The 12,092-nt window shown below is 44.7% G+C and overlaps 1 protein-coding gene across 2 annotated transcripts in view; it reads right to left on the bottom strand.

Moving 5' to 3' along the window:
• LOC120944188 (aspartyl aminopeptidase) overlaps positions 1-12,092 on the bottom strand; it is a 67,566-nt gene that overhangs the window by 19,811 nt on the left and 35,663 nt on the right. For both annotated transcript variants that reach the window (XM_040358132.1, XM_040358133.1), the window contains exons 9-10: positions 7,152-7,229; positions 1,011-1,094 (exon numbers count right to left, since the gene is read on the bottom strand). In XM_040358132.1, coding sequence (XP_040214066.1) covers positions 1,011-1,094; positions 7,152-7,229 — 162 coding nt within the window. The remainder of the gene's footprint in view (positions 1-1,010; positions 1,095-7,151; positions 7,230-12,092) is intronic.

Raw genomic sequence — 12,092 nt, 5'->3', positions numbered from 1 at the left:
GGCAATCCGGGACATGTGGTCACCCTACTAGCAACATGACAGATCTACTGCTCCCTGTCACCGGGAGCAATGATCCCGGACATGCTGTAGTGAGCCCACCCCCCCTACAGTTAGAATCACTCCCAAGGACACACTTAACCCCTTCATCGCCCCCCTAGTGTTTAACCCCTTCCCTGCCAGTGTCATTTATACAGTAATCACCAACCCCTTCCCTGCCAGTGTCATTTATACAGTAATCAGTGCATTTTTATAGCACTGATCGCTGTATACATGACAATGGTCCCAAAATAGCGTCAAAAGTGTCCGATGTGTCCGCCATAATGTCACAGTCCCGATAAAAAAAAAAAAAAAAAAAAAAAAAAAATTATATATATATATATATATATATATATATATATATATATATATATATATATATATATATATACGCTGAACGCCGACATTACTAATAAAAAACTAATAATAAAAATGCCATAAATCTATCCCCTATTTTGCAGACGCTATAACTTTTGCGCAAACCAATCAATATCCGCTTATTGCGATTTTTACCAAAAATGTGTAGAAGAATACGTATCGGCCTGAACTGAAGAAAAAATTTGTTGTTTTATATATTTCTGGGGGATATTTATTATAGCAAAAAGTAAAAAATATTGCATTTTTTTTTAAATTGACGCTCTTTTTTTTTGTTTATAGCGCAAAAAATCAAATACCACAAAAAGAAAGCTCTATTTTGTGGGGGGAAAAAAAGGGGCATCAATTTTGTTTGGGTGCCACGCCGCACGATCGCGCAATTGTCAGTTAAAGCGACGCAGTGCCGAATCGCAAAAAGTGCTCTGGTCAGGAAGGGGGTAAAATTCTTTCAGGAGCCAAAGTGGTTGAACAATCTGAAGTTAGAAGCCGATTGGCTACCATGACACAGCTGTATCCGATTCTGAGTGCTCCAGTGTTAGTAAATCTTCCAAAGTTTGTCCTGATAGGGTGATTTCACCATCACTCCCAGCATGCCTCACCTCCTCATTGTCATACAGGGTGATCATCCTGACGTTGGGGTCGTTGGCCAGAGAGGTGGGGGAGTCACAGGAGCCCAGGAGAGCCTGCGGGGTAAAGAGGATAAAGAGTTTAGTACAAAGGAGAGGCCACATAAAAGCATCAAACAATGTAAAGTAAGTTTAATAATATTTTGATTTTCAGGAAAATAATTTTTTTCGTTTTGGGAAGATGTTGGAGAAGTAAAGTGGCTGCAAACCTCAGACATGAAATGTCAACAAAGCATATCCCTCTAGAGCACGGATATGCAATTAGCGGACCTCCCGCTACTGCAAAACTACAAGTCCCATCATGCCTCTGCCTCTGGGTGTCATGCTTGTGACTGTCAGTCTTGCTATGCCTCATGGGACTTGTAGTTCTGCAACAGCTGGAGGTCCGCCAATTGCATATCCCTGGTCTATAGTGTGTGTGTAGTGTGTCTCACTCCAGAGCACTCTGGGCCAGATCCACAAAGAACTTACGGCGGCGTATCTATTGATACGCCGCGTAAGTTCTACAATGCGCCGTTGTATCTTTGTTTTGTATCCACAAAACAAGATACGCCTGAATGTGGGCTAGATCCGACTGACGTACGTCTTAGTACGCCGTCGGATCTTAGGTGCATATTTACGCTGGCCGCTAGGTGGCGCTTCCGTTGATTTCCGCATAGAGTATGCAAATTAGCTAGATACGCCGATTCTTAAACGTACGTCCGCCCGGCGCATTTTTTTACATCGTTTACGTAAGGCTTTTTTCGGCGTAACGTTACCCCTGCCTCTATGAGGTGTACGCAAGGTTAGGTATGGACGTCGGGACAGCGTCGAATTTTCCGTTGTTTACGTAAATCGTTCGCGAATAGGGCTTTGCGTAAGTTACGTTCACGTCTAAAGCATTGACTATTTGCAACGTGATTTCACACATACGCACTGGGATACGTCCACGGACGGCGCATGCGCCATTCGTAAAAAGCCTCAATTACGTGGGGTCATACCAGATTACCATACAACACACCCACTCCAAGCCTACTTTGAATTACGCGGGCTTACGCCGGCAGATTTACGTTACGCCGGCCCGCATATGGGAGCAAGTTCTTTGAGGATACCCTAGGCGCCACTCTGATTTACGGCGGTGTAGCGCATATGAGATGCGCTACGCCCGCCTAAATATACGCCCGTTTTTGTGGATCTGGCCCGAAGTGTCATTTCTGTCCACTGCCTTGTTCAGCATTATGATTGCCCTCATAAGGGCCGGTTGTATCTGTAAGATTAGATGTCCAGCGCATCCCCTCCCCTTACATTAGATGTCAAGAGCCCCCCCACCATTAGAGGTAGAGTCCCCCACTGTCCCTTACATCACAGTGCACCCCCTTGCCTTATGCTGCTGATGGGAATAAGATGGATGCATTGCTTGAAAGCAGAAAGTAAAGGGTCTGGAGGAGGACCAAAGGAGGGCTGGAGCTCTCCTGCAGCTGCAGGAGAGGTGCGGGGGCCACATGAAATGGCCTGGAGGGCCGGATTTGGCCTGCGGGCCTTGTGTTTGACACCTGTGCTCTAGACGAGCATGGGTGCTCAACCTGTGGCTCTCCAGCTGTCTCTTGGAACCTGTAGTTCCCCAACAGCTGAGGGGCCACAGGTTGAGCACCCATGCTCTAGAGCATAGGTGTCAAACACAAGGCCCGCAGGCCGAATCTGGCCTTCCAGGCAATTTCATGTGGCCCTCGCACCTCTCCTGCAGCTGCGGGCGAGCTCCAGCCCTCCTCTGGTCCTCCTCCAGACCCCTACATTCTGCCTTCAAGCAATGCATCTAGCTTCTTCCCAGCAGCAGCATAAGGGAAGGGGGTGCACTGTGATGTAAGGGAGAGTGGGGGACTCAACTTCTGATGGTTGGGTGGCTCTTGACATCTAATGTAAGGGGAGGGGATGCGCTGGACATCCAATGCTGATGCGGCCCACGATGAAATAGCGTTTGACACCCCTACTCTAGAGCTTAGTGAGGGGAATAAGGGCTTAGTGAGGGGAAGCTCTGCTGACTTCCATCATCCAATCATGTGCAAGCAAAAAAAAAATGTTTTCCCCCTCCCATGTGATTGGGTATTCTTTGCAAAGTGAAGCTTTATCTCATTTACTAAGCTCTGGAGCAACCGCACTTGCCTTTAGAAAAATCAACCCCATAGTCTAAGCTCTGTTCCTGTGTGAAGGGGGGGGGGGGGTTGTCCCTTTCCTCCAATCGGCTATCAGAGCTCTCCTTGCTGAGCTCTGCAGAGTGCAACTTCAGCTCTCCACTAGAGCTGCACGATTCTGGTCAAAATGAGAATCGCGATTCTTTTGCTTAGACTAAAGATCACGATTCTCAAAAACTGAATGCCAGAAACCCCCCCCAAATAAATAAACCCGGGATTTATCTGAAAATATGAATATATAAAAAACAGACCAGTGATACGTCTATAATGTTAAAGACCATATAACTCCTATGAAAAAAGCAGAATCAAACTTTGATTCTGCTTTTTTCATAGGAGTTATATGGTCTTTAACATTATAGACACATCACTGGTCTCTTTTTTACACATCAGAAGCAGTACTGCCAGCAACCATTGGGTGGCGCATGGATACACACAGTTGTACAGAACTGTGAGAAAGATTAATACATCGGAAGCAGTACCGCCGGCAACCACTGGGTGGCGCATGGCACAGTTGTACAGAACTGTGAGAGAAACCCAGGCATCCATCCAGCGGCGCAGGCTGCCGACGTCGGTTCTGATATCGTCGCCATTTGCGTTCCACGCTGGTTACGTGGAACGGGCGGTGGGGGAAGAAAATCGCGGGTCATCCAGCCTGGAGGTCGCGATTCTCTCCGCGATTAATCGTGCAGCTCTACTCTCCACCCTCTGGTTTCTGACAGCTCAGACAAGCTTTATAAATTCTGGACTTTGAAGGGATATAGAGAAGAGGTGGTTGCAAATAAACAGGCAACTTATGTAAGAGGAAGTGTTTCAGCTTTGTGTTTATTTACGGTAACAGCAGTAAACTTGTCAAGAACTCATGACAAAAACTATACTGAAAAAAAAAAAGGGGGGGGGGCATGTGTGATTTTTATTTATTTTTTACAACTTATAACATCCAAATGTCCCCGCACTACAAGCCTTGCCTGGCAGCAAAATACATACATTGTTAATCAGGCTGAAAAGAAGGCTACATTCATCCTTCCACACCTCCGACAGTTCTGAATGACAGGAAGGCAAACAATAGGCCTGTAGCACAATCATCAACCCCCTCCCCCCCCAAAAGCAGCTGGATCCATTCCTGGAATATAATATTGATACATCAGGCATAAGCAATTACCGTATTTGCCGGCGTATAAGACGACCCCCTAATTTTCCAGCCAAAATGTTGGTTTTGGGATATACTCGCCGTACAAGATGACCCCCTTCCTACTAGTCATGCCTCGCCTCACGGTGCAACCATTACATGCCAGACTGTGCCCCATTACATGCCAGACTGTGCCACTACATGCCAGACTGTGCCCCATTACATGCCAGACTGTGCCCCACTACATGCCAGCTGTATGCCAGACTCGCTGTGCCCTTACCTTATCCTAAGACATGCAGAATCGCGGCCGTACTGTACGTTTTTTCAAAAGCCGCGCCTCCTACATCTTCTGTTCCGTGATAGGCGGAACAGTCAGCTTCCCAGGAGGCACGGTGTTCAGTTTTCTCCTATCACGGAGGCCCTCTCGTCCGAGGACGAGAGGGCCTCCGTGATAGGCGGACACTAAACACAGTGTCTCCTGGGAAGCTGACTGTTCCGCCTGTCACGGAACAGAAGACGTAGGAGGCGCAGCTTTTGAAAAAACGTACAGCCGCGATTCTACATGTCTTGGGATAAGGTAAGGATGTTCGGTTACCGGCGTATAAGACGACCCCCGACTTTTAAAAAGAATTTAAGGGGTTAGAAAGTCGTCTTATACGCCGGAAAATACGGTATACATTTGGATGTTATAAGTTGTAAAAAATTAATAAAAATCACACATGCTGTTACCGTAAATAAACACAAAGCTGAAACACATCCTCTTATTTTCACTCAACACAGGGACTATGTTTTTGAATGTTTCAGATAAGTTTACTGCATTTTTTTCTAACACTGTTTTTATATATATATATATATATATATATATATATATATATATATATATATATATATATATATATATATATATATATATATATATATATTTAATCTTTATTATCACAAAGATATCACTATTGTTCAGAGACCGTGCAATTGTTTTTTTTTGCTCACATATGTGGATTTTATAGTAGCTGCACTTTATTTGATGTTTTTTTTTTTTAATATACATATATTGTTTGTTTTAAGTCATGTGGAATGTATATAAAGGTGGAGCAGTTATTGGACAACATTGCATTTTCACTATATAAAATACCAGTAATAAAAAAGGTATTACTAAATGGAAGGTCTTGCAATGCAAAGGGCAGCTTTGAGTACTCAGCACTAGAAGGGTAACCTCTCATCTTATTAAAGTGAATCTGAAGCTCCATTTTTTTTATAGCTTTTTCAGGGTGTAGAAAAAGGTTATACCCATGGGGAGGTATTCATCACTCTTTGTCCCCACTACAGAGACTCATCCTCTCCTTGTCCTGGTGATCATTGTCATAGAGACAAAAAAAATTATGGGAAAGTCAAAATGTACAATTTCACCAGAACATAAAGTTGTTCCAGTGACAACTGTCTAACAAGGGATTTACCTTCACATTAGAGAGACGCCTGTGGTGTCGATGGGAGGAAGAAAAGGGCCCCATTGTGGGTGTCGGTGGGAGGAAGAAAAGGGCCCCATTGTGGGCGTCGGGTGGGAGGAAGAAAAGGGCCCCATTGTGGGCGTCGGGTGGGAGGAAGAAAAGGGCCCCATTGTGGGCGTCGGGTGGGAGGAAGAAAAGGGCCCCACTGTGGGCGTCGGGTGGGAGAAACAGGGCCCCATTGTGGGTGTCGGGTGGGAGGAACAGGGCCCCATTGTGGGTGTCGGGTGGGAGGAACAGGGCCCCATTGTGGGTGTCGGGTGGGAGGAACAGGGCCCCATTGTGGGTGTCGGGTGGGAGGAACAGGGCCCCATTGTGGGTGTCGGGTGGGAGGAACAGGGCCCCATTGTGGGTGTCGGGTGGGAGGAACAGGGCCCCATTGTGGGTGTCGGGTGGGAGGAACAGGGCCCCATTGTGGGTGTCGGGTGGGAGGAACAGGGCCCCATTGTGGGTGTCGGGTGGGAGGAACAGGGCCCCATTGTGGGTGTCGGGTGGGAGGAACAGGGCCCCATTGTGGGTGTCGGGTGGGAGGAAGAAAAGGGCCCCATTGTGGGTGTCGGTGGGAGGAATAGGGCCCAATGCAGGACTGTCCCTGGAAATCCGGGATATGTGGTGTTTATAAACCCCTGAAGAAAGAAACCAATTTTCTGAATTTGTCCGATTTTCCTTGCCAGTGCCACATTTCTGGTGAAGGTTATAGAGGGGGATTTTGAACCCATGTATTGTATGATCGACCCTATACAGTGATTTTACATAATACATATACAGCCGTTTCCTTTATAGCGCAGTAGTGGGAAGAATCCCATGGAATTTGAAAGGGAAATTTTTTTATTGCATTTTTCTTGCGTTTTTTAGCAAGGTAAAAACACAGCAACAATGCATTAGTCTGAAAATAGCCTACATGTACTAGATTTTTAAACACACACAAAAAAAAAAAAAAAACCTTGCATAAACTATTACAATTTTAAAGGGTAAAACGCACGGGCAATGAGCTATATTTAGACAAGACTCCTTAATGAATGCTCAGAAATAATTAAAGGGTATTTGAATACAGCTGAACTTTCTATAAACCCCTGGGAGACATCAGCCCGGGATATTGATGAAGAAAGCGGTGATGGATGATACCAATATCCGCTCTCCGTACCACCATCAATCCCGTCCCTCTCACCTTCAAGCGACGTGCGCTAGGAGCGTCACGGGGATGGATCACGTGTCGGCGGCTCTGGCTTCAGAGTCACACAGATTACAGCGAGCCTCCGATAAATAATCCATCCGACTCACAACACAAAACACATGTGTGTGTACAATGGGTACCGACCTGCAGGGCACAATAGCAGCTGTGCAGATTGTCCAGGCGTGGTCCAAAGATAAACTCTTCATAGGCCCCTCCTAAAATCTGATACGAAAGAGGAACAATTTAAGAGAAGTGACGATTGGTCGATCGATTATCAGTGTTATTCAAGTTTAGCTCTAGTCATAAATAAGACCGTAATCATTCAGTACAGATCATATGTTGGCCTGTAGGTGTTGTTTTGACACCATCACCAGCATTGCAACATACATTGATGGCTCATTCACACTAATGCCCCGTACACACAATCCAAAAATCGTACGAAAAATGCAGATTTCGAATCGATCGTACAATAAATCGGATAGTTAGTACAAAAATTTCGAGAGCCGATCAGGACAGTTCATCCGATATTATTCTATCGGACATGTACGAAATTTTGTTTGTTTAATCAGTACAGTTGTCGTTCGAAAATGCAATACAAATTCATTACAACACATGACATCACTCCCGAATTTTTATTCTGTCGTACGAGAATTTTCGTGACTTTAGTAAACTCTTCAGATTTGATCTGAGATTAGCATGCAAAACGGACGATCATTCGTCCGATAATCTCATTGCGTGTACCGGGCATTAAGCGATCCATCGCAGTGCGGTAATGTGCATTATGGTACACATTAACAGGGCTGTCTTAATGAGAGGGCACACCTGGGCACTGCCCAGGGGCCCCAGCTGCATGGGGGGCCCCTGCACTTTCCCCAAAGCAGCTGGTCCTTGAGCCCACACTGCCCCGAAATTGGGGACCCCATGATGGCACCGAGAGTGATAGAAACAGGGGAGAAGGCAGTCTGCCTCCTACCTACTTGATGTCTGTTTACCTGCACTGTCATCATTGTAGGGGCTCCAGAGTATTACTTTGCCCAGGGGCCCATGATGCTATGAAGACCGCCCTGCTCATTAACGTGCGATGTGGCACCGCACCAAAATGGATGAAAAACACGTATTGCGGTCCATTGTACTCTTTTGAACAATGAATAGCACTGCAACATACATCTGCTCTGTGGTTGGGTGCACGTTGCTACAGTACACAAGTGTGAATGAGCCCAGAATGGCAACCATTTAAAAGAGCAACGCCAGTTTTGTTGAGAAAAAAAAACAAAAAAACAACAACGATGACCCCTGGGTGATTAATGTACACTTTGTTACACTGAGGAAATAGCAGTTTGTCTACAGACTAAATCTGAATAGGAGTGACCTTTTCATTATGAATCAGCTGATGCACTTGCAGTGTTCAACTTAGGATAGTGGAAGGTTCTCCATCCCCTTAAGACGCCACAAAATATAATTTATATATATATCTATCACACACACACACACACACATTTATATATTAGGGATCAACCAATATAACCCAATGTTTCGGCCCCATCTCATGCTGATATCCAATATTTTGTACATAAAAAAAAAAAAAATATATTATTATTATTATTATTATTATTATTATTATTATTATTATTATTATTATTGACAGTGTCAATTTTTTGTTTTTCATCACTGTTATTGCTGTCACAAGGAATGTAAACATCCCTTGTGACAGCAATAGGCAGTGACAGGTACTCGTTTATGGAGGAATCAGTGGTCTATAAGACCCCCAAACCCCTCCTCTGCACTTTAAAGTATTCAAAATGTCAAGATCCGCGTTTTTGAATACTTTATTTTTTAAAAATGGCGCCTTTATGATGGCAGTAATCCAGGAAGTGATGTCATGACATTGCTTCCTGGTTATAGATCCGAGACCCGAGACCCGAACGAAGCATCGGCTTTGTTCCGGTCTTCGGCCAGCAGGCGGACTTTGCCGGCCGGTTGCTTGGGCCTCCAGTTTGCAGGATCAGCTTTTAGTTTTAGTAAATCTCCCCCAATGTTTTGTACAGTATTGGACATACTGTGTAGTGTAGTCAGTGTAGTACAGGATTGAACATACGGTGTAGTACAGTAGGACATACAGTGTAGTGAGCGTAGTACAGCATTGGAGATACGGTGTAGTACAGTATTGGAGATACAGTGTAGTGTAGACAGTGCAGTACAGCAATGGAGATACAGTGTAGTAAAGCATTGGACATACGGTGTAGTGTAGTCAGTGTAGTACAGTATAGTCCAGTATTGGACATACAGTGTAATGTGATACAGTATTGGACATACAGTGTAATGTGATACAGTATTGGACATACAGTGTAGTGTAGACAGTGTAGTACAGCAATGTAGATACAGTGTAGCGTAGTAAAGCATTGGACATACGGTGTAGTGTAGTACAGTTGGACATACGGTGTAGTGTAGTACAGTTGGACATACAGTGTAGTGTAGTCAGTGTAGTACAGTATTGGAAATACAGTATAATGTGATACAGTATTGGACATACAGTGTAGTACAGTATTGGACATACGGTGTAGTGTAGTACAGTATAGTGTAGTACAGTATTGGACATACGGTGTAGTGTAGTACAGTATAGTGTAGTACAGTATTGGACATACAGTGTAGTCAGTGTAGTACAGTATTGGGACATACAGTGTAATGTAGTACAGTATTGGACATACGGTGTAGTGTAGTATTGGACATACGGTGTAGTGTAGTACAGTATAGTGTAGTACAGTATTGGACATACAGTGTAGTCAGTGTAGTACAGTATTGGGACATACAGTGTAATGTAGTACAGTATTGGACATACGGTGTAGTGTAGTATTGGACATACGGTGTAGTGTAGTATTGGACATACGGTGTAGTGTAGTATTGGACATACGGTGTAGTGTAGTACAGTGTTGGACATACGGTGTAATATACAAGAACAAGTCTCCTGCGCTCTGATATTTTGTAGGGAGTGCTATGGGGTGGTGCGGTTCAATTAAAAGTTATCATCTAGAGTCTTGCAGCCCTCCTCAGAATCGTGGATATTCATGAAACTATAAAAGAGAAGAAAGAGAGCGGAGGGCGCACCGACCTCGTGTGATACTGATAAAAAATATTTATTCCAATAATAAAATCAATGGTTATACTCACAAAATTGGAGTTAAAAACAGGCTTTAAAAGTGAGTACAGCAGATGTCCAGCACCGTCAGTGGAACACGAATAATCGTTTGAACCAATCGGTAGATGTAAAAGCTGACGCGTTTCGGGGGCGTACCCCTTTCCTCAGAGCTAACGTGGTCTGCAGTGCTCCCTCGCCGTGGTGATTATGGGGCTATATATACACACACACACTCATATGCACAGAAATACACGCCCACATAAGTGGGCAGGCAGACCTATGTTGATAGGTTCATGTCAGGGTGTAATCCTCCCAGGTAGGAGGGGGGCGTTTTTTTCAAGGACCACACCTCTATATCCTCAGAGTACCAGTCCCTTAAATGAGGGTGGTCTCAGAGCAGTAATACAGTATATATTGTGTTTTTTGGAACTATCATTGCAAATGTATACTGGCTCCCATCTTTAGCTAACAGTGCATATTTATTTGTTTAGTTAGTTACTAAATTACAGGCCGAGTGTGTGGAGGAAGGAGTGCTCATATGCTTTACCCCTGTGTGGAGGAACGATAGGGACTTACCTGACTGTCCCTTTGTGCTTATCTCCACTGGATCAATGTACATGCTCCACGTGAGTCTGCTGGAACGCACGCCAGCCATATAGGACAGCAGTGCGTTCCAGCAATTGATGCGCGCGCGCGCGCGCCGTACTGTTCGCGGCGCGCGTGCGTGCGCCGTACTGCGCGCGCCGCAATCGCGATGTACCGCGCGCCGCGCACTGTGTCGGTGAATCGTCTCCCTATACGCAGAGCGGAGACTAACTGCTCCAAGCTCTGCAGTATAGGGACTGTGACGTCACTGCGACTCTATGGTAGCATTTTACCATGGAAGATGGACCTCGATGTCTGCCCTCTAGTGGTGGAGGGTGCAAAGGACCCTTAAACTCCATGATAGTGAGATCCTGAAGGGAAATTACCTCGATGTCCACCCTCTAGTGGTTGGAGGGTGGAAAAGTAACATTAAAAACACATTAATTTTCCAGGTGAGTGCTTTTAGCCTAACTCCACAGAAAATTGGATGGGGTTGCGTGCAAAGGGAAATACAGTTATAGCACTGTATCAATAGTGATGTGCATAACTGTACCCATGTATAGACACCCACATCTCACAAAGTGGCTAACATAGGGGGGACTGCAGACCATCGAGACATTTACATATTAACAAGATGCAACATACAAATAAATAGTGACAAAAATCCCTCAATGATGTTACATTAGTGCCCAACATGGTGTTTGCTATTTTGTATCTATAGCTACTATAATTGAAATTATTTTACATATTATGGTGTTATATAACTTAATGTATCTATCTACTCATACTAATATATTAATGTTAAGTCAGTGTAGTACAGTATTGGGACATACAGTGTAGTGTAGTACAGTATTGGACATACGGTGTAGTCAGTGTAGTACAGTATTGGACAGTGGCGGCCCGTCCATAGGGGGCGCCTGGGCGCCGCCCCCCACCCCCCCAAGGCTGCAAAAAAAAAAAATGAAAAAAAAAAAAAAAAATGAAAAAAAAAAAAAAAAAAGGTCCCTTTAAATTTTTTTTTTTTTTTTTTAAGTTCTTGAAGTTTACTCTGCTAGGGCGCTGGTCACTGTGAACTATGGGAGCGTTCATGTCACTGCAATCCCGTGATTGCAGGCGAGACGCTGCATTTGCAGGGTTTTGTGTTGATTCGAGGCGCAGAGCTAATAGCCCCAGCACTCTCATTGGTCAGACTTCTGCCTGTCTGTGTGTCTGACCATTAGCAATCACTGTAGGACTTGGGAGGTGCTTCCCCCCCCAGCAGCCGTCTTACTTTCACTTTCTGTTCTAGTGAAGTCAGGAAGACTGTAGTTGGAGGGACTATTTATTTTTTCCTTTCTGCTCCTATGTGGATGTACACTGGCTGCATT

The sequence above is a fragment of the Rana temporaria genome, chromosome 6 (assembly GCF_905171775.1).
Source record: "Rana temporaria chromosome 6, aRanTem1.1, whole genome shotgun sequence".
NCBI classification, from domain to species: Eukaryota; Metazoa; Chordata; class Amphibia; order Anura; family Ranidae; genus Rana; species Rana temporaria.
Note: the sequence above shows the minus strand (reverse complement) of the source record. Positions and strands in the feature narration are given on the sequence as shown.